Genomic DNA, 26337 nt, shown 5'->3' with positions numbered 1-26337 from the left:
TTCTGTCTCTACACTTTAGTCACATTGTTGTACCTATGCCAGCTAAAGACTATGTACATTTTACTAATTAAGGACCTGAGCCCACAACCAGATCTGCACCAGCAGTTCCTTGCACCTCTGCAGATATACTTACAGCATGAGAGCCAAAAACAGCTACTATACAAGGCACTAGTGGATAAGTTAGAAAATTCAGTTGTCCTTAAATTAATTCTTCCATTTTCAGCATAATTCAGAGAACAGAATTGGCAATTTGAAGGCTGAGAAAAATTGGTAAGACAGATACCAAAAACAAGTTTAAAGAAAGCATCATTGTGTGACTGCAAACTTCTCAGGAGAAGGGATGCTCACTGCCTTTCCAAGTGTTAAGCACATCTCTGGTGCTATAATCAAATAGTAAAAATAAGCTTGTGATCCTCCATCATGCAATGGATCTTGCATAAGCCAACAGCAAACTGAGAATCAATCAAACAATGCAAACTGTCTTACAATCTTATTTTTATTTACACATTTTCAAACTATGAAGAAAATATATACTGCTGGATTAGTGTCTCATAGTGTATGAATAATGGTTCTGTTTCGGAGCTGCTGCACATATTCCTTAGCTTGGTCAAATCCAGTCTGTGGTGCTTCCGGAGGGGGAGGTGGGCCTTCTACCAGCTTCACAAAGTAATGGCATCTGACTTTCTCCATGATGCCAAACATGCCTCGGCCATGGTAGCGAATCCGTTTCAGATAGTGGCCTTTTCCAGAAAAGGAGCTAGCTAGAAGAAGAGGGAAAAAAAGGGGAGAGTCTCAGAGTGTGAGCGAGCTACTGGAACCTTTAACTGGACATTGGCGGGGTATTTTTTATAAGCACCCTCAAATTCCTTTCCCTCCAGACATTTGTTTCCATTTTATTGCATGCATAATGAATTGTTATATAGTAGCTCATGACTGAGAGAATTCTTTAAGACCACTGTAACGTTGTTTATAAAAAGCATGCACATGTAATTTATTCACTTTTCACAAAGTGAATGAAAACACCAAAAAAAGAGAAGCTAATTTTGGGGCCTACGAGGTTTTACAGTGTCCCTTTAATGACTGCTCCAACTTCTTATCAATAACTATTAACATAAGGTAACAGATTCCTGTCTCCTCCATTCTTAGTGGAGACTTAACAGATTCCATTTTGTCGAATTTCCTCCGCCCACAGCGCTCACTGTATTTACCAGATATTTTCATTATTTGAACACCCAACCATGCACTCATAGAATTGTAGGACTGGAAGGGACCTCAAGAGGTCATCTAGTCCAGTCCCCTGCACTCATGGCAGGACTAAGTATTATCTAGACCATCCCTGACAAGTGTTTGTCTAACCTGCTCCTAAAGTCTTCAATGACAGATTCCACAACCTCCCTGGTCAATTTATTCCAGAGCTTAACCACCCTGACAGCTAGAAAGTTTTTCCTAATGTCTGACCTAAACCTCCCTTGCTGCAATTTAAGTCCATTGCTGCTTGACCTATCCTCAGAAATTAAAGAGAAAAAAATTTCTCCCTCATAGGTCATGTTAGCTAGACCTTTAATCATTTTTGTTACTCTTCTCTGGACTTTCGCCAATTTGTCCACATCTTTCCTGAAATGTGGCGCCCAGAACTGGACGCAATACTCCAGTTGAGGCCTAATCAGTGCAGAGTAGAGCAGAAGAATTACTGCTTGTGTCTTGCTTACAATACTCCTACTAATACATCCCAGAATGATCTTTACTATTTTTACAAGTGTTACACTGTTAACTCATATTTAGCTTGTGATCCACTATGACCCCCAGATCTTTCTACAGTATTCCTTCCTAGGCAGTCATTTCCCATTTTGTGTGCACCACTGATTGTTCCTAAGTGGAGTTCTTTGCTTTTGTCCTTATTGGATTTCATCCTATTTATTTCAGACCATTTCTCCAGTTTGTCCAGATTCTTTTGAATTTTAATCCTATCCTCCAAAGCACTTGCAACCCCTCCCAGCTTGGTATTATCCACAAACTGAGTGTACTCTCTCTGCCATTATCTAAATCATTGACCCTTCTTGACCTTGGTGACCTGGGTGGGACTCTTTGGAGCCTATCTGCTGTGCAACGAAGGTCCCTTTAAGGTAACACGAGGAAGAGCCGATGACATTCCCTCTATAGCCCCTTCAGTCCAAGGACTAAGAGTTGCTTAGAAAAGAGATCTTGGATAGCTGTGCAATACACTAACCACAAAGCACTAAGGCCTGTCATTAGAAAGTAACTTATTCAGTTATGAGACCTGAAAATGTCCTCAAGGGCTACAACAGAAGGTGTACACAGCTCCGTCGGCTACAGAGTGCTGGGCTTCTAATGTGTCATTTGTAGGATTCTGAGAACTTTGTCATTTGGCCCAACACAATGCTTTTTACTATGGCTGTCAGGCAATTGAAAAAAGTTAGAACACCACTTATTTAAATATTTTTGGATATTCTCTACATTTTCAAATATATTGATTTCAATTACAACAAATAAAAGCGTACAGTGCTCACTTTATATTTATTACAAATATTTGCATTGTAAAAAACAAAATAAACAGTATTTTTCAATTCCCCCATTGCACTGCAGTACTTGTAATGCGGGAATTGAAAAATACTATTTTTTGTTTATCATTTTATAGTGCAAATATTTGTAATAAAAAATATAAAGTGAGCACGGTACACTGTGTATTCTGTGTTGTAACTGAAATCAATATACTTGAAATGTAGAAAAACATCCAAAAATATTTAATAAATTTCAATTGGGATTCTATTATTTAACAGTGTGATTAAAACTGTGATCAATTTTTTTAATCACGATTAATTTTCTTTAGTTAATGGCATGAGTTAACTGTGATTAATCTACAGCCCTACTTTTTACTTCTGGTGTCTCTCCTTGCTGCCAAGTAGGGCTGTGATGCAAACAAAATCCCACCACACACTGCACTAGCAACAACAAAAGCTGATTTTGCTCAACTTCCACTCGGCTTTTTAGCACCTCTGCTCCTGAGTACCAGCTTTGCCAAAACAGACCAACCAGATATTGCAAACAAACTGCATGATCTGAAGTAGAATATGCTGTTTGCTACATCTGGCTAGAGGTGTGCTAAAGCCACATCTTCAGGATTTGCCCTAGAACGTCTGTGCTTTTATCTCATTCTTGATTTACTCAGCTGTAGATTTTTTTCTTAAGTAGCACAATGGGAATAAGTGTAGCACCTTATGAAGTGGTTGAGTAGTAAGCAGGACCTGTGTCACTGGGCAGGAAAGGAACTAAGGTGGAATACAGATTTAAACAGCTGGCCTTGCCCATTAGTACTCCAACAAGCATTTCCGTTAAATGTTTCCTTTACAACTTTAATATTACAAGACACCTCCCCCAGAAACGAGTAACTCACCAATCAGCTCAGTCACTTTCTCCCAAACTGTCCACTTTGGAGGTCATGAATATTATGAAGTGACATGCTAGGGAGGTGGTGGAATCTCCATCCTTAGAGGTTTTTAAGGCCCGGCTTGACAAGCCCTGGCTGGGATGATTTAGTTGGGGTTGGTCTTGCCCTGAGCAGGGGGTTGGACTAGATGACCTCCTGAGGTCTCTTCCAACTCTAATCTTCTATGATTCTCTGATTCTATTTTTCATCATTCTAAGTTCAAAAGCTAAATGAACTTTCCATGGCACTGATCATGCCATGGGAGGTAATGGCAGAAATTTGATAGGGGACAAATGAGAAGACTGCATGTAAGGCTGTATCTAAAAGCACTTCATTTAGAATCTTTTTTATCTTAATGAGAGGTTGACAGAAGTTCAGATACTCAAAAGTAAGAGATAACTGTTGGCTAGTATTCCACATCTAAATGTAAGTTACACACTATTGGAAGGGATAGATCCTTGAAAATGTGATGCTACAGCAGTCATATACAGAAAAAAAAAAACCCACACATTACTATACATATGACACTACCATTGATAAGTCTTGTAGGTCAGTGTCCTATTAGAGACGTTATTACAACTCCACAGTTGGGATGTTCAGATTTGCACTTAAAGTGGGATATACATCTTGTTATTTCACACTACTAAATTCAGTCTCCATATTTAATTCAATAACTCTTCAGAGAACAACTGAATTTTTCTGTTTTTTTGGGGGTGGGGGTGGGGGGGGGTTGTGTGCAGAATGTCCAGGGAGAGAAGGGCACCAGCAGATTAGATAGCACATGCAAAGGAGAAGGAAACCAAGCAGAAAAGACTGAGGAAGAGAAGGGACTGGATCAGAGGCAGAGATGGCACAGAGAGTTGGACAGAATGTGATAAACATTTTTTAATAAAAAAAGTTGTCTTTAGGGCAAAAAACAAAAAGTACATAAATATTTCCCTAGTATTTTCCCATGTAAGACATTGCTGTAGTTGCCCCAGGCCTGTTAGGTGATTGTGCATGGAAAAGGAGATGTTCCACAAGTAGTCTTAAGATGTGGTCCACACCATAAAAATGTACCTGCTCTTGAATAAGATGCCTCTAAGGCAAGTTAAAATTAGTTTGTTTGATGGATTGCAGACATAAGTGTTAGCATTAATACTGAAGGTGAATGGAAACCTGATCTCTCCTCATCCACAATTATCAAAGCTACCTGATAGCACTGAAACAGTACCAGTAAGCAAGATTGAGTTCTTTTCTTATTTGCCACCGCTTAATACTTTCTAAAGTCAAGCATCTTCCTCCAAATAAGACTGTCCATTTGTATACAGCTAGTAGAGATTCTATGTGGTGTTTTGATGGATGTATGTCTCTCTTACTAAAAACGGTGTCAAATTCTATGGAAAGTGCTGGTAATCGCAAGTATTAATTAAAGGCTTGATTGCTTAATTCTTAGCTGCTCTGGAAGATACAGAGTCCTGAGGTTCTCTGGTTATTAATATTAGCATTTTGCTAAAGAATAAAATTTGTAGCTGTGATGGTGTCAGCCCCATGCTGGACTGCAAGGTCTTAATAGAGCCCTAGGGATGCTGCAGGAGAAGCAGCCAATGGGAGAGGGGCTGTGAGGAGCAGCCAATCAGGGCCCAGCAGGCCCATATAAAAAGCCTCAGGGCAGAGCATGGTCAGTAGCTGCCTGGAGCTTGAGGCGGGAGGACTGCATCTGGAGTAGGCCGCAACCCTGTAGCACAGTGGTCCCCAAATGTTTTCAATCACGCCCCCTCCTTACCCAGTCCGCACCCCCTGGGAGCTGGGCAGGGTGGTGAGTGGGGCAGGACAGGGGGGAGAAGAGTTGAGGTGGGGCAGGATGGGGGAGGGGGAGCTGTGCTCAGGACAGGAGGGGGGGGAGCCGCCGGTACCTCTCTTGCCAGAGCAGTCACAGAATGCTCCTCCAGGCTCCAGCAGCAGCTGCTCTGCCCGCCCCCCCCCCCCCCCCCCCCCCCGGTGGCAGAAGCAATTTAAAAAAAATTTAAGAAATAAGAAAAAGTTTTACCTATGTATAAATTTGATTTGAATTCTACGTTGTGATTTCTCACTGCCATTTCTTGAGCTTCCAGAAGAACCTATAGCGAAAGAAAATAAATGTTGAACATGAATTACAGCAATGCAATTTCTCATCTCCGTAAAGATACCTGTAATTGTTTCCATTTTTAAATTAGTAGTAGAAATGGATTCTAAAAGGATGAGACTACAAGCAGGGAGACCTGTTTCTCTCTTTCAGAGAAGCTTTGAAAATGGCAGGGATGGTCTATGGTGTAGCTGTGATATAGGTGCAGATGTAGGGCTAAACTCACCACTGGTGGAAGTGGTCATCTTCATTAGCATCAGTGGAGTGCCGCATGCTTTTGCCAGTTATGAATTTGACCTGTACTCTAGAAGGGGGTTCTTTTTCTACATATTTGGATGCCGGTTCAGTTTTGACAAATTAAACACAGACGTATTTTAGCTAAAGGGGAAAGGTCAGTAAGAAATTGAGATATAAAGTTTGGAATTTAATTTAAACATTAAAGATTGCTTCATGGGATACTTTCTCACTGTCCATTCTAATGCTGTTACTAGTAGGATGATCATACATTAGCAACAACCCTCTCTGTAGCATGATGTAACATATGGGGCCCACAAAAGCATTTAAGAGTTCTTAGTGATTTAAGCCCAGATTTTTTTTAAAAGGTACTTAAGCATTGCACCACTCAGCATTGCAAAGCCTAACTGATTTAGGAGCCCAGATCTCATTTTCAAAAGGGGCTGCAATGTTTAAAAATCTGCGCTTAAGAGATTCACAAAAACTTTAAATTGTTACTTCTAGGGAAAGTGCACAATATTGTAAATATTTGAGGGATGTTAAATTTGGGGCACAAACTGATGGTGACCAACTTTTATGCTAAATGGAGATAAGGATTTGAAGATTTTTTTTTTTCAGCAAGTGCCAGCTTTAAATCTTTTGTTTACACCCCTTCACACAACACAAGAACCAGGGGTCACCTAATTAAATTAATAGGCAGCAGATTTAAAACAAACAAAATAAAGTACTTCTTCACACAACGCACAGTCAACCTGTGGAACCCATTGCCAGGGGATGTTGTGAAGGCCAAAGCTATAACTGGGTTCAAAAAATAATTTGATAAGTTCATGGAAGATTGATCATCTTGGCTAAGAGCCATTGATAGACCTGAGATGCAACCCGATGATCTGGGTGTCCTAAGCCTTTAACTGCCAGAAGGAGTGGATGACAGACAAGGTTGGATCACTTGAAAATTGCCCTGTTCTGTTCATTCTCTCTAAACACCTGGCACTGGCCATTGCCTGAAGACATGATACTGGACTAGACAGACCATTGATCTGACCCAATATGGCTGTTCTTATAGTCATCTTCATGAAGTGTCACACTCTAGACTAGAAATGCAATTTCTGAGATTAACCACTGCAGTTCACTATTTCAAGGTGAAAAGGGACATGTTTTACTTCAGTATTTTTGTACTGAAAACTGATGCTTCCTCTAGTGAACAAGGGGGTCACCTGTTTAAGAGGCCTATGACGTTTGCAACATAAAGACAAAAATAGAGACTCAGCTGTTCTCCCTTCTTGTACCCTACAATTTATAAATTCAAATCATGTTTTAAGCTAAGCTCAGAGACATGAGTTTAAATGTTTTTGAAGGCTGGTCATTATGAACAGAGAACACTCATATGCACTTTATTACCACTAGTTACTAAAATATTGTATGCAGAGATCATTAATGCCTGGACAAATTACTGTAACCAATAACATTTGATCAAATATTCCAGGTGGTCTTAATGGAAAGTCTCTGGAAACTCTAATATAGGTAGGAGTTTGAAAAAGTCTGTTTGGACTAAAGAATTGCACAATATACCTCTTTGACCACCTTTGCTCCCTTCTTGTCATTGAATTCCAGTTGAGCAAGAGCCTGATCAATTGACATTCCTTTTATCTGGAATTAGAAAAAGTTAACAGAAAAATTAAACCCTTCTGAACAAAAGAGGGGAAAAAAATGTTATTTAAGATTGCAGTGTCAGGAAGAATGCTGATATTGTAATTAAATTTCAAAGATTTTAGCCCTCCATTCCCATCCACCACACAATAAAGTCTTTAGTGCAGAAGCCAATTGCCATACAATTTTTCATAAGGGAAGAATGGCCCTTGACCAAAATTCCTACCACCATCCGCTGCTGAACAGCGGTTAGTTGGCTCTACAGAAATGCAAAATATTAGTCATCTGCACTCGATGGGCAACCTTATACAAAACCATGAGAAGAGTTTTCCAGAGATTTTACAATGCAAAAGCTGAACAAACTGGCTGAATCAGGCTTCTGCTTATCTAAAGCAGTAAGTTAGAAATATAGGAATTTAAAAAATTTACACTTTCCTGCCAAGTACATTGCATAAAGTTAAAATTTTCTCTTACCAGTTTTGCCAAATACCACATCTTATCCTTACTGTATTTTATGTCCCTTCGACAGTGGAATATTTCCTAGGGAAAAGAGATTTTTTTTAAAGTTATAATACTGGTGATTTGGCTGTGAAAGTGAGAAGATGGAATGTTCATAATGTCTCGGGAACAAAAAATAATCTTACAAGATCAAGGTAAGCTCAGCACTTCTGCTACTACACTACACGAACTCCAGGTCAAACATGTCATACATGTCTGGTCAAAGCATGTTATTAACGCTTCTACACACTGGTGCTATAATGAACTTAATTAACCCTTCAGAAGCAGGATGGTTTCTCAATCAGTGATGGATAAGAAAAGCTGTCTCCAAAGAGCCACTTGAGCACCACTGCTGCACCAGCAAGGGCTAGAAACAGCAAGTAGAATTTAACACATCAGTGCAAAATTTTAAAGACACATTCTTTAATTATCAGAGGGGTAGCCATGTTAGTCTGAATATGTAAAAAGCAAGAGAGGGTCCTGTGGCACCTTAAAGACTAACAGAGGTATTGGAGCATAAGCTTTCGTGGGTGAATGCCCAGAACGCTTGCGTCTGATGAAGTGGGCATTCACCCACGAAAGCTTATGCTCCAATACTTCTGTTAGTTTTTAAGGTGCCACAGGACCCTCTATTCTTTAAAGTTTCATTCATTTCATTACTCACTGCACATATCCTTAAGGCTTAAGATCAAAGGCTCATGTCCCACACAAAATAAAGTGTATTTTTTAAAAAAGTACATCTACTATTCTTTTGAGATGCAACTGCTTTTCATTTAAGCTTTGCTGAGCAACAACCCAAACACTTGACACTAAATTCATTACTTTTAGGTGAAGAAGAGTTATAAAAATGCAGGACTACAATTTTTAGTTCCAAGAGGAATACTTGGAAGAATTTTAAAATGAACTTTCCAAAATTTCCCATACATCTCAGTGCAGGCTGCTAATTTTGAGATCTTAAAGGTAGCATTACTCCTTCCTCCAGTACCCAGCCTTTCAATATTTAGTTTATCTAGTTCCACATAAAACACAAGCCGACAGAAAAAACTCTAGCGGTAGCATATCTAACTACATTTCCAGCAGGATGGATTTGATTAAAATCAAATTGTTTTAAATCATGATTTAAATCAAGTCTTCCTGACTAGTGATTTAAATCATGGATTTCTATATAAAAGTGCATTCTTGTTGGTTGTTATAATCTTAATACATATTCTTCATAGCTCAGAGATAGATGTAGGTTTCATTTTTAAAAGGTACACACTATACATTTTTAAAGTGATTTATTTTGAAAACTCTTCAGATTCTTTTTACAGCTATATCAGAAAACGAATGATTGTCTGGTTATTTGATTTACCAAAGGTAATTGAAGCAGATATTTATGAAGTCATTGGGAGGTGAACTATCTCCAGTTCAACAGGTTAATCATTAATATTTGGAGGATTTTCTTGCCATGCTCTATTAGGAGGAGAACATCACCAGACAGATGTTTAAATTGTTTTATTTCACTAAAACAACAACGTTATGTATTCTGGATTTTTTTCTTCAACAGAAAACATAATATTTTAACAAAACAAGCATATGAATTTTTGAATTCAGTTAAACATTCAAGTTTTTTTAAATCAGGTTTGTTTTTGTTAACATTCTTTTTAACTAAAATAGTTAAATGAAATATTTTTAAAAAATTAAAATTTAACTCAGTCATCTTCACCTTCAAATTCCTGTTTGTTCATAATCTGGAAAAGAAAAACAAGCTTTCCTGCTTTTTCAGGTCCCAAACGATTTCTTAATTTGGAATGAATTAGAATATTTTCTTCCTTTTGGATTTTCTACACCGGCAGAAGCTACTGCTGTTAAAAGTGAGATTATCACTTCAACAGTCTCTGAATCCAAGTGCTTAAGTGACTTCCACCAGTTCACTGGTGTAACTTTCTTTAAAACATCATCAGCAAACATATATTTCTTGAATGGCTCTTATTTCCAAACTGGGTCTCTTTTATGGCCTGCTACCGTTATAGGTTTCCCTTTCTAGTGAGAGAATGGTATGGTAGATCTCAAATCAATGAAGGCTACACTCAGAAAGACCTCAGGACTTCTGGAATATGCTGCTCAAACAGTTTCACTTTTGTTTCTACTACCTGTCCCTCCCTTCTCACATTTATCTCCAGACTTCTTCTACTTGTCCAGATCTATTCCGCCCCCAACAATCTTCTATTCATTGAACTTTTTGAAAGCTTGCACTTTTAGAGAGAGGTAAGGGATTGACTCTGTGTACACAAATTTGAAGAGGGACAATAGGGTTGAGGTCTGTTATTTCTCCCCTCTATATATTATGTATGTATTTACTTATTTAAAAACAATTTTGCTGTTAACAAGCACATCTCTGGAGACACAAATCGACAGTCTGAGAACTGCAAAACTAAGCATCTCTGATGGTATCTTCTAGACTGAGCACTGAGTTCCATTGGGTAGATAGAAAGATTAACCTAAATAACCTATACAGAAACCCCTGGAATCCCATAAGATTGGGCCCCTAATCCATGAACTATTGGAACTCATTTACAAAACTTTTCTTAAACATTACATGAATATATTGTCTCATACTATAGAATTAGAATTTATAATCCCTATTCCATGATGAGATCTCTCTGAGCTATAATGTATCTATCTTTAGATGGTTTTTTCCCCTCAAAGCATTTTATCAAAAAAATCCAATTTAAATAAAAAATTTCCGATTTTTTTTTTTTTTTTAATCATTGATTTTTATCCACCCTGATTTCCAGCTCTTAAGTGGCCAAACGAAGCAAGGTAAGAATGTAATCACAATTAATTTCAAATCTTGAAAAATAAGCCTATTACATGAACTCAACTACATAAAACATTATTCTATTTTTCTACCAAGTGAATTTGACTCAGCATGCACATAATTAAGCTATCTTTCCCCACACTATCTTAACCAGGCAGCAGAGGAAGGATATATTAAGGAAATAATTAGAGAAAGGATTCTCATGTTGCTTTCCTCAGTCAGTTCAAGGCTCAGCATTTAATTAGTTTGGCAGAGTGACCAACAATATAAAGCTTATTTAATTTGTAGCTTTGTATTATGCAAAACACATACGTTAGTTGGGCAAACTAAACAATAACTGAGGTCCAAGCGGAGACTTGAAGATTCAGTAGCTCTTTCCCATCTCTAAATTCTAAGATTAAATGAACCTCCTTTGCTCATACAGTTACGAATAAGAGATGCCAAAAATACCCAAATCTTGGACTGAGTCTGCTAACTAGTTATCATATGTGATTGCCTTGTGGAATTAGCCAGAGATAGGCAGCAGTCTGCTTGGAAGCAACTATTTGCTACATATAAGTAGGTAGAGAGATTTCACAGGTGACTTCTTACTGCTGGTCTTCGAGGCTCTCCCGGCAGCTGCGGAGGGTAAACTATTCTGTTCTTCTTCTCCCATCTCCCAACATTCTGCTGATACGTTCTTGTTTGGATATTTGACAGAAGAGAAATACTGCAAGATGCTAGTAACCTGCAAGAAACGATATTTTAATCGTTTTGCTGCTGGACCTGTGCAGTGTGATCCTATCCAGATAACTGAAACTGACTGTAAGCTAAGTCACTGAAACATCAGAATGTACCAGATGAGTTTAAACAGCAAAGAAAAATGTTAGTTTGGTAAACTTACATGCATATTTAACATGGGCAACTGGCAAAAGGAAGTTATAAGAGATATGCCTTTATGTCAAGGGCATTTCTCCTGTGCATATGAGAAATTTGGGACTCATTGAGATGAGCAGAGAACCTTCCTCTACAGCTATTCCAAACTTAAGTGCCCATCAATGCTGCCAAAGTAATTCAGTCCTGGTCAATAACACAGCCAGCACACCTCATTCCAGATTTAAAGACTTAATCCATTCATTTGTCCCTATATATAAAAATGAACTCATCTGAAAGAATCCTATCATCTGGCAAGGAGACACTAACTTCTGCCATTTAATTAATTCTTGCCCACTTATTGGCTTTTTGGCAATTGACCTTATAGCAATAATAATTTTTTGCCCTTTTCAACAGCTGACTACTGATTTAGAACCAAAAGTTGTAAAGTAACATATAATAGCAATAAGTGTGCTTCCTACTGAATTTTAAATGAAAGCTACTATTCTAAAATTACTTTCAAAACACAGTGAAGCCAAATTTTATCAGATGGTTCACAAGGCAAAATGAGATTAACGTGTATTTTACGGAGAGAAATGTCTGTTGTTTATCAGTTATTTCCTAAACTAAGAACCAGACAGAAATATTCTTAAGTAAAAAGATGTCCCCTGCTGGCCAAACAACAGAATATTTTACAGCCACCCCTGTTGAATATTGGGACTGAAATTGAGTCCGCAATATGGAAAATAGAAAATGAGAAGCTAATTGCAAGAATAAAAATGGAAGCAGACAAGATTATTATTATTTTTTTAGACTGCATGACTAGCTAATACGCTGTCTTAGGAGGTTTTAATCAACATGCTTATTCCTTAAGACAAACAGTATTTAATCTCTGGATGATTTACTGTCATGTAGCACTTTAATCAGAATTACTTTTCAAGTCTATCCTAGAGTCTTAAGTGAAATTAATATAGGCTTCATCAGTATAGTAATACCTAAGCAGTTACATCTGAAGAAGAAATTTGTATGACTAAAGCAGAATAAGCACTCTCCACACCATTTAGAAACAAGGTTCATAACCAGGAAAATAGTTTTGTACAGAGAGTCACTGAAAGCAAGACTGATGAGATAAGAAAATACAGCACCAAAAGCTCTTATCCAACTGCTTGGATCTAATATTGTTACACATTAGAAAGACATTTTGCCCAAGATATTTCATTTTCTTTTACTCTGACACTAGCCATTTCCAAAGCACTACTTCTACGTATTTTTGTCAGAAGAGAACAAAAATTTTTTAATTTGTATCACCATCCATGAGTCATGGTAACACTGAATAGTACATCGGAAAAGCATTTAAAACTTTTTATAAGCTAGTAAGACAGAATCTCAATCTTTTGGTATATATCAGATGAAATAAAGGAGCTCCTTCAGAAAAATAAATATTGTCTTCATAATCAGCAGGGGGATTAATACAATGTAAGATAAGCAAAGCGATCTTGTGCTACTCCTCAACTCAGAGTGATTCAAACCATTCTGGAGAGAAGGAGAAAGTGGATTATATTGCAAGCCAGGCAGAAAAGGGAGAAGTAAGAGAAGAAACATGAATATACTGTAACAGAAATTGAGCTGATATGTAATCTATATAATAATATTCCAAGATTGTCACTGTCTGTCTCTGAAACCTAGAACATCTGTTGAGTCAGTGTGAAGTGATTGACAAGCCACAAGCATAGTTCAGAGCTCTTTTTGTTTAGAACATCACTAGGTTGAATCATCACTGAGATTCGCAGTCTGTTACCATCCAATTTTTTAAATTTTTCAGCCATTTTCGTTTTTCTTTTATACACACGAATTTACAAATTTCATTATTGGGACAACACAGACTTTCAGCTACTAGTACCGTTATGAACACTGCAGGAATTGCTATGTATTAATTGACGAACACTGATGTGAAATAACGGTATGAACACCACGTGACCAAATCAGTAAGGAAACATTCTATGTTGGGTTACAAGATTTTTCCATGTGAATGAATTGATCTAACATATTGGGGCTGAGGTCTGAGCCACAAAACAAGCCCCAACTGACTCCCCCACAACCAGCACCCGCCCCCTCCCGAGGGGCCGCCCCCCCCACAACCAGCACCTCCCGAGGGGCCGCACCCCCCCAAAAAACCAGCACGCCCCCAGGGGCAGAGCCTCAGCCCGGGAGGTCCGACCCTGCCTGCGGGGGGGGGCGTCAGACTTACCTCTCCGGCCGGGCCCAGCTGAGAAGGTTCCGCGCCCAGGCGGCCCCTACAACAGCGAAGCGGGGAGTTAGTGAGGAAGTGGCGGACAAACACCTCCCCCATCCCCGTCTCACATCCCCTCAGACTCACCAGCTCCGGTCACCACCTGCGCCGCCATCTTCCCCGGCTCGCTTTACAGCAGCTGCTCCCCACGCATGCGCAGCGCCGCCAGTGACCTCAGCCAGGCTGTCGTGCGCCGGGAGGTCAGGGGTCGTGTTGCGGCAGCGTGCGAGCGGCGCTTTGCGGCAGCGCCTGGTAACGGCTGCCCGGGGGCGGGTGAAGCGAGTGTGACTGCGGGCGGCAGGGGAGATGGCGGCGGAGCGGGTGCTGCCCGCCTCCCCTAACTGGTACTGCAGCCGCTGCTGCGACACCTGCGGGGCCGGCCGCCTCTTCGGCTTCGGCGCCAGGAACAGCGTCTGCCTGCTGGAGATCGGCGCCGCGCCCGCCTTCCACGGTAGGCTCTGCCCTGGCGGGCCCCCCCCTCCCCCCCCCCTTCACCCGCCGCAGGGGGCCGCTCCCAGCCGCCCGGAGGGGCCCCGCGCTGGTTCGGGGCCCCACCGAAGGACGCGCACGAATCTACCCCGGGTCTGAGACCGAGCGCTTTGGGCACCTCAGCCCGGTGCCGTGGGGCGCGGGGGAGCCCTGGTGCCGGTGAGCTCGAGTCATCCCCTTCATGGACCTACCTCCCCCCCGGCCTTTCACTGGGGCTCTGGCACTCGCCGCGCACCCGCTTCGCCCTGCTCTCCGGGGAGCCCGGGGCCGGGGCACGTGGGAGACGGGGCGGCTGTGCAGATGCATGCACCCTAAGGGCCTGTCTTTTTGTGGACACTCTTATTCCAGAGTAACTTGTTCCCGTTTAGCTTAGTCCAGGTTTATTCCAGAGTGAGAGTGTCCACACAGGGCGTTACTCAGCAAGGGTCCCACCTGGTGGGGTGCTCGGACTCCGGACGTCTATACTGCAATTAAATAGTCCCGCAGCCCGAGCCCCACAAGCCTGAATCAGCTGGCATGGGCCAGGGGTGGGTTTTTAAATCAGGTAGGCATATCTGGAGTGTTTTAAAGCACACTGGATGTCACCCAGGCTTGAGAAACCTGCCCACATCTGAGCTGTCCAACAAATGTGGGACTGGTTGTGGTGTTCTCACAATCATCCTGCTTTAAACAGCTTTTGCAGCAGTAGTCAGTGGATGTTGCGATGAATGATGTTTTGCCTTTTGTGACCATTAGAAGCTATATCGAAAATATCGTTGTCTAGATTTAGAAAAACATTTGTGTTTCTGAAGCTAGAATTTGTTTTGTGTATGTCTTTTGCTTTTGCAATCCTAGGGGAACTCGTAGGCCATACGGAAAGGGTTTCTGGTTTCACGTTTTGTCGCTATCCTGGTCAGAGCAACTTCTGTGCCAGCAGCTCTGACGATGGGACTGTGAAAATCTGGGATACGCAGACGCTGACTGTCGTGACTGAGCATATGCTGCATCAGGTATAGTAGTCTGTCACCCTGCCTGTGGAAAAACTCTAAAACAAGGTTCCAAATTCTTTTCTTTTCTTAGGCAAAGATAAAGTTGCATCAATTTCTCAATGCCTGTCAGACAGTTGGAAACCAGAAGAGGTCCGAGGACCAATTTGCAAACTGAAACTGTAGAATAGAACTTTGAAAGCTGCATTTGTTTAGAAACTCATTTAAATCATTTGCCTTTCCTACTGGAAGCAGTAGAAGAGCTGTATGTTTTGGTATGTCTGTAATTGTACTTCAGTCTGTGAAATAACCTGAAACCAAAATCAAGAGGTGTCTCTAATTCTGATTTCTAGGTAGATTTTCAAAAAAATGTACGTACAGTAGTAAGATTCCAGGATTGTCACTTTGTGTGTCACGCCGAAGCCTAGAATGTCTGCTGAGTCAGTGTGAAGTAATGAAACAGCTACAAGCATGTTTGAAAGCACTTTTTGTTTAGAATTTCACCTAGTTTAATTATCACTGGGATTCGCAGTCTGTTATCCAGCATTTAAGTTCTTGGCCATTTTGATTTTACAAATTATGCCTGTGCAGTAAGGCATGTATCTATTCCATGCCAAGAATCCTAGGCCATTGGGATATCAGAGGTAACTCAGCCACCCTTACTCTACAGCTAATTTGCACAGAATCACAGAAGTGTCGGGTTGGGAGGGACCTTGAGAGGTCATCAGGTCTAGCTCCTTGCACTGAGGCAGGACTAAGTAAACCTAGACCATCGCTGTTAGATGTTTGTCGGTCCTGGTCTTAAACTCTTACAGTGAGGGGGATTTCACAACTTCTCTAGGAAGCCTATTCCAGAACTTAACTACCCTTATAGTTTGAAAGTTTTTTCCCTCGCTGCAGATTAAGCCGTTCCATTAATGTAAGACAAGAAGTACATGGAAAACAGTTGATCACCATCCTCTTTATAACAGTCCTTAACATATTTGAAGACTATCCGGTCCCCTCTCAGTCATCTTTTATCATGAATAAATATGCCTGGTTTTGGTTTCCTCCCCTACCTTTCCTCATAGGTCTTGTGTTTTAAACCTTTTATCATTTTTGTTGCTCTCCTCTGGACTTTCTCCAGTTTGTCTACACCTCTCCTAAGGGTGGCGCCCAGAATTGAACACGGTACTCCAGCTGAGGTACTCACCGTTGACCAGTAGAGCAGGACAATTGTCTGTCGTGTCTCTTATATGCAGCACTGCTGTTAATACACCCCAGAAGGATATTAGCCTTTTTCACACCTTCATATTATTGACTCGTATTCAATTTGCGATGCACAGTGACACCCCCAGATGGTGGGTACCTTTCCAGCAGTACTACCACCTAGCCAGTTATTTCCCATTTTGTAGTTGTGCATTTAATTTTTCCTTCCTAATCCTAAGTAATCCTTCACACTTGTTTTTACTGAATTTCATCTTGTTGATTTTAAACCAGTTCTCTAAATTGTCATATTTGTTTTGAATTCTAATCCTATCCTCTGAAGTGCTTGCAACCCCTGCAAGCTTGGTGTAATCTATATATTTTATAAACATGTTTTCCACTCCATTATCCAAGTTATTAATGAACATTTTGAATAGTACCAGACCCAGAACTGACTCCTGCGAGACTCCATTAGATATACCCTTCCAGGTTGACAGCGAACCATTGATAACTACTCTTTGAGTATGATCTTTCATCCACTTGTACACCCACCATATAGTAATTTCATGCGAGAGTTTCATTGGTTGTATGAAGGAGACTGCATATATGGTGGATTTCTTGGCCCAACTGCCACATCAGTATGACAGTATGGGCTTTCACCTGCTAGTAAGATTATATATATTGCATCCTTGACTTCACAGAGGCCACAGCCCAGTGGTTCTCATATTGTGATTATACAATTGTAGGACTGGAAGGGAGGTCATCTAGTCCAGTCCCCTTTACTCATGGCAGGACTAAATATTATCTAGACCATCCCTGACAGGTGTTTATCTAACCTGCTTTTAAAAATCTCCAATGATGGAGATTCCACAATCTCCCTGGGCAATTTATTCCAGTGCTTAACCATCCTGGCAGTTAGGAACCTTTTCCTAATGTCCAACCTAAACCGCCTTTGCTGCAATTTAAGCCCATTTCTTCTTGTCCTGTCCTCAGAGGTTAAAGGAGAACATTTTTTCTTCCTTCTTGTAACAGCCTTTTATGTACTTGAAAACTGTTATCATGACCTCCCTCAGTCTTCTCTTCTCCAGACTAAACAAACCTAATTTTTGCAGTCTGCCCTCTTGGGTCATGTTTTCTAGACCTTTAATCATTTTTGTTGCTTTTCTGTGGACTTTCTTCAATTTGTTCACATCTTTCCTGAAATGTGACATCCAGAACTGCATACAATACTCCAGTTGAGGCCTAACTGTGGAGTAGAGCGGAAGAATTACTTCTGGTGTCTTACTTACAACACTCCTGCCAGTACATCCCAGAATGATGTTCGCTTTTTTTGCAACAGTCTTATGTTCTTACTGTTGACTCATATTTAGCTTGTGATCCACTATGACCCCCAGATCCCTTTCTGCAGTACTCCTTCCTAGGCAGTCATTTCCCGTTTTGTATTTGTGCAACTGATTGTTCCTTCCTAAGTGGAGTACTTTGCATTTGTCCTCATTGAATTTCATCCTGTTTACTTCAGACCATTTCTCCAGCTTGTCCAGATCATTTTGAATTTTAATCCTATCCTCCATAGCATTTGGAACCCCTCCCAGCTCGGTATTGTCTGCAAACTTTATAAGTGTACTCTCTATGCCATTATCTGAATCATTGATGAAGATATTGAACAGACCTGATCCCTGTAGGACCCCACTCAATATGCCCTTCCAGTTTGATTCATGGAGTCTTTCCTCGTCATCTATCAAACAAAACACTTGGGAACCAAACAGTGGGGCTATAGGGGAGGTGGCCCCAGGAAAGGATCGTCCTCTCACAGTGTTGTCTACAATAGTTGATGTCAGTGGTTTTCAACCTTTTTTCATTTGTGGGCCCCTAAACATTTTCAAATGGAGGTATGGACCCTTTTGGAAATCTTAGACATAGTCTGTGGACTCCGAGGGGTCTGCGGACCAGAGGTTGAAAAGTCTGATCTACTGCTTCTGATACCTTCTAGCTGCTTAAACAGACTTATCCATGTGCTTCCTGCTAGTGTGTGTTTGTAAATTATTCCTTTAGACAAAGGGCCTACAGAACAAGCCTAGAGACAAGGCTTCAGTAGGCACCCTTGATCAGTCTTCATTCTATTTTTTTCAGAATACGATCTCCGCCTTGCATTGGTCATCCCATGTGAAAGATTTGGTTGTGTCCGGTGATGAGAAAGGGACAGTCATTTGTTACTGGTATAACAGAAATGACAGCCAGCAGTTCTTCCCAGAGCCCAGAACTATATTCTGTCTAGCTTGTTCCCCCCATGATGAGAACTTGGTGGCCATTGGGTAAGTACTAGTTACATTGTGTCTCCCTTTTATTTTGCAAGGTAGATATTGTGTGTTTTGCCTGTAATACAATTTTAAGATTATTCTTTCAGAGGTTTCAGTAGTTTGGGGATTTGGCCAGTACGGCTTAAAGGATTTTTGTTTTGTTTTGTTCTAGTTGTTTTTTAAGTATGTGATTGACCTGGTGTATGACATAGTGGCTTCTAACAACCCCAAATGACATTTGCGGTACGTCTACACAGCAAGCAGATATCTCACTGCGGCAGTGAGTCTCAGAGCAAAGGTCTACAGACTTGGGCTCACGGTATGGGGCGAAAAATAGCTGTGTGGACGTTCAGGCTTGGGCTGGAACTTGGCCTCTGAAGCCTAGCGGGGTGGGTGGGCTGTAATAAACTAACTGAAGAAATTATTAACTAAGAAAAGAAATGAGTTATTTACAAAGTTAAAACAGGAAACATACACACACACAAAGGAGTTAGTGTTAGATTTTAAAAGGTAATATAAGCTTCTATAATAAGCAGCTCTATATGTCCTTTAGGGCTGACCCATGTCAAGCAGCATGAAGATCTCTTGCTTTTGTTTAGGAATCTTTGCCTCTCAGATTCCAGACAGCATAAAGCCCCAGTTTCTCCTTGTCAGGGATTTTTATTCCATTCTAGAATCCAAGCTGATGATGAGTTCATGCGTAGGCCTCTCCTTCCTGGAGGGAATGAGGCATGCAAGCAACAAGATCTCAGTCTTTTGATGCTACACAATGCCTCATTTGTCTTCAATGGGGCATCTTGTGTACATGATGAGCACTTTACATTAATGCTTCTTTTCCTCTTTGGTGAGTTACACAATTACAGAAGTTTACAATGAAAACATTCAATGTAACTTTATACCATGGGATACGGATATTACAAGTAGGATTAATACATGCAGCATCCTACAAGCATTCCATAAAGTCTAAACACATTCTTATAACACTAATATCTGTTTTAACTGTACTAACCCACAGGTAAGCCAGACTGGTTTCCAGCTGTGCATTTGTCAGTGTTCAGTGGTGCTCTGGGCCTTGGCATGAGCTGGCACCTGGTCTGCCAGTGTCTCAGCACCATCAGCCCTGGAGGCCAGATCCTCATTTGGTGTAGCTCCTTTGAAGTTAGTGGAGCTGCGCTGGTTTACACCAGCTAAGAGTCTGGCCCTGTGTGTTTATTTGAGAATCCAAGTATTTCTCCATGAATTTAAATGTTTGTCTTTAGCTATAAAGATGGCATGGTGGTTATAATCGACATCAGCAGGAAAAGAGAAGTTGTTCATAGACTGAGAGGCCACGATGATGAAATTCACTCTCTGGCATGGTGCCCTGTGCCTGGTGAAGAAGTGTTATACAGTCGGCAAGAAGAGCTTCAAGGTAAATAAATGGTTAGGTGCTTTCAAAGTATCTTGTAGTTCATATGACTGTCCAGCTAGTAGCCAGATAAGTTCCTTATTTCATTAATAAAAATGCACTAGCTGATCTAAGGCAGCCAAAGAGTTGAAAATAAAGTTTATCTGACACAGGGCAGTGTAATTGCAGTTGTTAATATGTACAGTGCTGTACGTTTTTCAAATACTATGCTATCATTTCAACACCATTTAATGTTCCCCTTGGAAGAAGGCGAGATTCCAAATGGAGAGCTAATGCAGGAGGCAGCTGAAACGAAAGGCTGTTACCTGGCGTCAGGAAGCAAAGATCAGACCATCCGAATCTGGAGCTGCGCTAGGGGCAGAGGTAAGTCCAATGGACCTTTCTAGAGGAAATAATGCCAGTGCGTGTGGAATGATAAGTCCACTCTCTGTCTGCTAGCCTGCTAGTTCAGCAATGTGATGATTCATTTGTATGTTAATAGTGTCTAGATGCTCCAATGTGATCAGGGCCCCATTGTGCCGTAATATGCTCTACCCCTAGTGTACCAAATCCCACATTTTATTGTCAGCCTAGATATTTAGCTTCCTGGGCCACCCAGGGCTGGAGTAAGTGGCGGAAGGGGCACCCTCCTCCACATCCCAGAACATGTTTTACTGGAAGTAAAGAAATCCTGACCAGTTCTGGGGAATGGTGGCTCTGACCATCATTCGAGGGATTCCAAGAATTGAATCTAGAGTGCAAAGGACTCCACGCTGGGGAACCCTCACAGTACACTGTAGATTTTAAAAACAGGAAGCTAGACACTGGCGTACTGGGAAATTGTTAAAATCCAGTTGAAAGGACACATGTGGATGCACTTGGGGCTTTAGTCTGAGACTTTGTGTTAGCAAGGCCTGGCAGCCTCTCAGAGGACTGTCTTGTGCTCAGTGGCCAGATTCTAATTAATCTCTTGATTCCGTAGGGGTGATGACCCTGAAGTTGCCCACTCTGAAGAGAAGAAGTGGAGGTGTTGACCCCGCTATTAAAGAGCGCATTTGGCTGACTGTTCACTGGCCCTGTGGCCATCCCACAGAGATTGTATCCAGCTGCTTTGGGTGAGCGGGTTTTACCAGCTTGGACACGTTGTACAGCTTTGGACGTTTTAGTTGCTAGCCAAGAAAGCATTGAGTAGGAAACCCTGCCCTCTGTGTGCTGGGGAAGAAGGCACTTCTGATATTGGAACTAGTGTGGGGACAGGATTTTGGCCTTATCATGTGGGTAAACTTTTAGAAGACTGTAACTTCTGTGTTTCCTGGGACTTGTCCAAAGATCTAACTATATATCACTGCTAACGATACATGTTTGTCCATGAGATCCCTGAGGGAGAAAGCTGTGTGACTCACTCTGACTTTGGTTTGACACAGGTCGGTGGGTGTACATATATGCATAGAGCTATTTCTTGTGCAGAGAAAAATAAAGTGTGCACTTTCCTTTCACAGAGGTGAGCTGCTGCTATGGGATTTGACCCAATCTGGGAAACGCAAGTGGACGCTTCTGGGATCTTCTTCGGAAGGGCAAAATCACACAAGGATTGTGTTCAATTTATGTTCAGTGCAGGCCCACGGGAGAGAGCTACTTCTTTCCATTTCAATGGACAGGGATGTAAGGACCATTTGTCATCTTACAATAGCATAGCAATATCTGAGACCATTCACTTCAGCTAAATCTGAATATCCCAAATTTTGCTCCTAAGAATTGGGGTTGAGCTGGGGCAGGTTGTATGTATTTATGTTGTTGACTTATGAGCTCAGACTTTTATTACAATGAGGTTGGTGAATCTTGCTCTCCCTCTGGGCTTGAGGGAGAAGTGTTTAACAGTGGGACATATCCATTTCTTCTTTTTATATATACATTTCTCTCCTCGTTTTAACAAGACCCAGTTTCCCTGTTAAAATCACATATATTAGCGCTGTAGTATGTGGCTTGTAGAGCCTAGATCATTTTAAAGTGCTGTCTAGAAGGGTGCCATTCTTAAAGTAGCCAAGAAGTGTGCAATTTTTGGAGAAGGGCCATGAGGATGAGTTAATTTATCCATAGGGACTGCTCACCTTTAATGAATGGGCACTCTCCCACATGATACTGAGACGTCTCTATGTTGTGTACTCCTCAGAAGGGGGGACCAGGCATCCTTGGTATAGTCTTGAATTTGACCCTTTCAGTATCTGTTTTGCTCTCATGTTCTTTTTATTGCCATTACATTACTAACTCATAGCCTCGCTGTTTCTTGTTTCTCAACTTTCTCCAGGTAAAGTGTTGGGACCTGACAACTTTAGATTGCTGCTGGACTCTGCCTTCTCTCGGAGGCTTTGTCTACAGCCTGGCCTTCTCCCCTGTGGACACAGGCTGCCTTGCCATAGGTGTTGGGGACAGCATGATCCGGGTGTGGAACACCTTGTCTCTGAGCAATACTTACGATGTGAAAACATTCTGGCAGGGCATCAAATCCAAGGTCACAGCTGTGAGTGCACTTCTAGTTCTCTTTTCTCTTGCATTTTGTTTCCTGCTGTTTGTTACAGTTCAGGGCAATTGCATCTGTATTCTCCCTTTGTGATCCAGCAAGGACACCACTTTAAACTTCCAGCTCCTAGCAATCACCTCTCTTGAGCAGAGACCCACATCTCACTCCCTCCTGATTAGGGATGTTAAGGCTGTATAGCTCCCTGCCTACACCAGGATATCCCCAGCAAGCTAGACAGCATCAAAGGGATAGCCTCTGTGCTTTGCTTTCTTTCCGAGGGCTGTGACTAGTGTGTTGCCTACAGGTATAAGTTACCCCACAGCTCCTTCTAATCAGGCACATGTATTGGTACGGTAAAAGCTATTACAGAGAAAACATATTACAACAATAAAAGGACCTACACGCTGGCTAGAAAGCTTATCAGAGGTCATCCCCAACTCTAACCTTGGGCTCTGGTAGGTTTTAGTCCATCAAAACCCATAACTGGGTTTTCCCTGTGGTTATAAGTTCATCTGTCTTAGATCCAGAACCAGAACAGAGGCTGGGCAAATCAACCATTTCTTTATACAGCTCGGGGCCTTTGATCTTGGCCTTCTGTAAAAGCTGATCAGCAGATAACTACCCTCTCCTCTGGGTATAGCTTCAAAAGGCTGGGGTTTTGCTTAACCAGAGTTGGGGAATTTGAATTAACATCTCCCTGGGATTCCCCATGAAATCCACTTCACACTTACTGTCCCAAAAGTCCATACTTGTCTGGCACATTTTCAATGTAGTTTTTTGAACTCTTAAGTTTTATATCTGTGTCATCCCCTTCCCTTCCCTCTCCCCCATCCCTCCAAGAGGCCCACAATAATACATAAACTTAATATAATACGGTTTTTCAAGTCTATTGCTGGAAATTGCCCATATCTGTCACACTTACTCAGTTATCCCTCCCTTCTGGAAAATGTTTTATCCAGCTAATGGATACATAAAGCCAATATATTGCCCAGGTTCTCACATGTGTGGATTCATTTGCAGGCAACATATTTCTTCATGTGTAGAGACAGAATATTAGACACCGATGCAGCTACAGGTGCCTGTGTGACATGTAGGGAAAAACTGACAAAGGTCAATTTATATAGCATTGTATTTCTGGCCGGTTTTTCCCCATTCTCATCTTCCAACTCTGTCTCTAGGCTTTCCTTTGGCACCCTGCTGGGAAGGCATAGTTGACTGCGGGTATAGTTCAACCACAGCTTAGCGAAAGGTTCCTGCTCTGTGGCGAGTGTTAAGGTCATGATGGCAAGACAACAGTATCTGTCTTCAGTAGAAACGGCTTTTGCCACTCTGAGCATTCTAATTCCCCCAGCTCTGTTTCTCCCAACCCACAATAAACGGAGAGGGAGCCGTGGATATTCTCAACAAGAGATCAGTTTAAGTGTCTAGCTGGTGGGCCTGGTAGCAACAGGTTGATCTTAAGTATGATGCTACCTCCCCAATTTCAAGATTTTCCTCTTTTTTTCTTTCTTTCTAGTTAATCCCTGGAAAAATTGCACTGGGGGATAGGAAATAGCCATATGCCTGTCTGGTTGTTTGACCTTTTATTACTATTTTGTTTGCAGTTATCCTGGCATCCGACTAAAGAAGGCTGCTTAGCCTTTGGAACGGACGATGGAAAGGTTGGCATGTACGACACCTACTCCAGCAAGTAAGAAACTAGTTTTCAAGTTGATCAGTGTTTTTATGAGCAAACTATAGTTGCTACAGTGATGGGAATAATGGAACCTTCTTAAACTCATGGGCAGTGTGAAGTGACACTTTAACTTCTCGCTTATTGTGATGCTTCTAGTGATGATTTTCCATTGCATGCATTCAATAGCATTAGATAATCAGTATCACTGCCAATGCTGAAACTCAGTGTACATTATCCCTCTTCTCTGTTGCAGTGTCCTTAGCTTAGGCAAGCTATTGCTCAGAGAGTAGGATTAAATTACAAGTAGCCATAGAGCATAGTTGGTTGAATTTGGGGTGTGTCCATCTTGCCAGTATCTCCCTGCTGTGCCTAGTAGCTCCTGATGTAAGTTTGCTCCAATTGCCCAACCAAATATCACCTATGGGTGGAGACCAGGCATAGAAAATTTCAGCCAGAAGAACTTTCCAGGGAACTAGGAGCATGTGCAAATGTGGCATACAAGAAAAGTCCTGCTATAACCTTAACTGTAGCCAGCAGTGTACCTGAGGATGCAATTGTGAGATGTGCTGCTGGTTGCATTTCTGCTTGTTGGGCTGTTGAACTGCTGCTTGTCCATTTTCACTCATGGCCATTGTGCTTTGAGCTTTCTCTGTATATGAGATTTGTCTGGGGATGTTCACTGCACCTCTCTAAAATCTGACTTATTTTGCTGTTCCCTGCTCCTCTCCCTATCCAGCATCAAAAATAGGCCTCCTCAGATCTCCAGCACCTATCACAAGAAGACTGTGTACACGTTAGCCTGGGGACCTCCAATTCCCCCTCTCTCTTTTGGTGAGTCTTGGAACCATACTATAGCAAATGTTAAGTCCTTTCACTTGTAGAGGATGTGGATACTGTGAAGATGGCATGTCAGCCCTCCTGCTGAGTCAATGTGCATTGGGTATGATTCCTGTGCCCTTGGAGACTTTTATAATGGATTCATTCTCAAGAAGGAATGAACCAGTAGAGAGAGATACGCATAGACCCTGCAGTCATCATTGAGGATCAAACCTGGGACCTTTAGCACCAAACCCACCAGCCCGTACCACTTGAGCTAGACGAGCAACTGAGTTGACCCTTGTTAAATAACAAGCTCTTAATGTTGCTCAGGGCCAGCCACTAGAGGGAGGTAAACCCCATGCACAGTCAGTGTGTTAAGAGGTGTGTGTACTTCTGGTATTGAAAGTGGCCCTTTTAATGGGTTATAGCAGGAGAATCTCTTACTGCCAAATCACATATGACGCTTTAAATCAGAGGTTCTATTTTTGCTGGGAGCAATTAGCCCTACTGAGGCCTGTGTAGGAAAAGGCTGTATTTAGCTTTTATCTCTGTTGTACAGGAGGCGATGGTGACAGGCCCTCTGTAACATTATACAGCTGTGCAGGGGAAGGTATTGTCTTGCAGCACAATCCTTGGAAGCTTAGTGGAGAGGCAAATGACATCAATAAAGTCATCAGGGACACTAATTCAATCAAAGTGAGTATAATTCTTTATGGATCATGGAGTAGAAATTACTTGCATGATAACATTCCATCCCTGTTTTTTCTTTTCTGTCCTTCTGATGAATCTATAGCAAATAAAATAAAGCATCTGAAATCCTTAGTCTTCCTAGATGCACTTCAGAGACATTTAAAGCATCTAAATACATACACTTTTGTCCCTGAAGGAGTTCTTTCTCTTTCATTAAGGCAAGACAGCAGATCTTCTCTCTTCTCGCTATCGCCAATTGTTTTCTGTTTTTGTAATTTATTTACCCAAGACAACTCAGCTGAGTACTTGGCTTTCTAAAATTAATACTTGGTTCTTATAGCACTTTTCATCTTCAAAGCATTTGAGACATTAATTAAAATCCACACTGCCCCTCTGAATCTGGCAAACAAGTATCCTTAAGACCGTTCTACAGATCAGGAAA

General features: G+C 41.4%; 2 protein-coding genes across 3 annotated transcripts in view; one reads left to right on the top strand and one right to left on the bottom strand.

Annotated features, from left to right (window-relative positions):
• Positions 1-478: 478 nt before the first annotated feature.
• On the bottom strand, positions 479-14026 carry MRPL22 (mitochondrial ribosomal protein L22). Of its 2 annotated transcripts, XM_065409545.1 has the most exons (7): positions 13958-14023; positions 13829-13874; positions 11320-11455; positions 7905-7970; positions 7353-7430; positions 5475-5544; positions 479-761 (listed from the first exon to the last, which is right to left on the bottom strand). In XM_065409545.1, exons 1-7 carry the CDS (start codon positions 13983-13985, stop codon positions 550-552), a joined length of 636 nt encoding a protein of 211 aa, XP_065265617.1. In that variant the 5' UTR covers positions 13986-14023; the 3' UTR covers positions 479-549. The 2 variants fall into 2 exon arrangements, with proteins under 2 accessions (XP_065265617.1, XP_065265618.1); XM_065409546.1 differs by lacking the exon at positions 13829-13874 and having other exon boundaries at positions 13958-14026.
• Positions 14027-14160: 134 nt separating this feature from the next.
• Positions 14161-26337, top strand: part of GEMIN5 (gem nuclear organelle associated protein 5) — a 33918-nt gene continuing 21741 nt past the window's right edge. Inside the window, exons 1-11 of the mRNA XM_065408885.1 lie at positions 14161-14321; positions 15194-15348; positions 18640-18821; positions 20066-20217; positions 20461-20577; positions 21176-21308; positions 21693-21855; positions 22499-22711; positions 24316-24401; positions 25123-25217; positions 25765-25901. Of these exons, the coding sequence (XP_065264957.1) occupies positions 14177-14321; positions 15194-15348; positions 18640-18821; positions 20066-20217; positions 20461-20577; positions 21176-21308; positions 21693-21855; positions 22499-22711; positions 24316-24401; positions 25123-25217; positions 25765-25901 (1578 nt within the window). The 5' untranslated portion in view covers positions 14161-14176. The remainder of the gene's footprint in view (positions 14322-15193; positions 15349-18639; positions 18822-20065; positions 20218-20460; positions 20578-21175; positions 21309-21692; positions 21856-22498; positions 22712-24315; positions 24402-25122; positions 25218-25764; positions 25902-26337) is intronic.

Source organism: Emys orbicularis, chromosome 8 (genome assembly GCF_028017835.1).
Source record: "Emys orbicularis isolate rEmyOrb1 chromosome 8, rEmyOrb1.hap1, whole genome shotgun sequence".
Lineage (NCBI taxonomy): Eukaryota > Metazoa > Chordata > Testudines > Emydidae > Emys > Emys orbicularis.
Note: the sequence above shows the minus strand (reverse complement) of the source record. Positions and strands in the feature narration are given on the sequence as shown.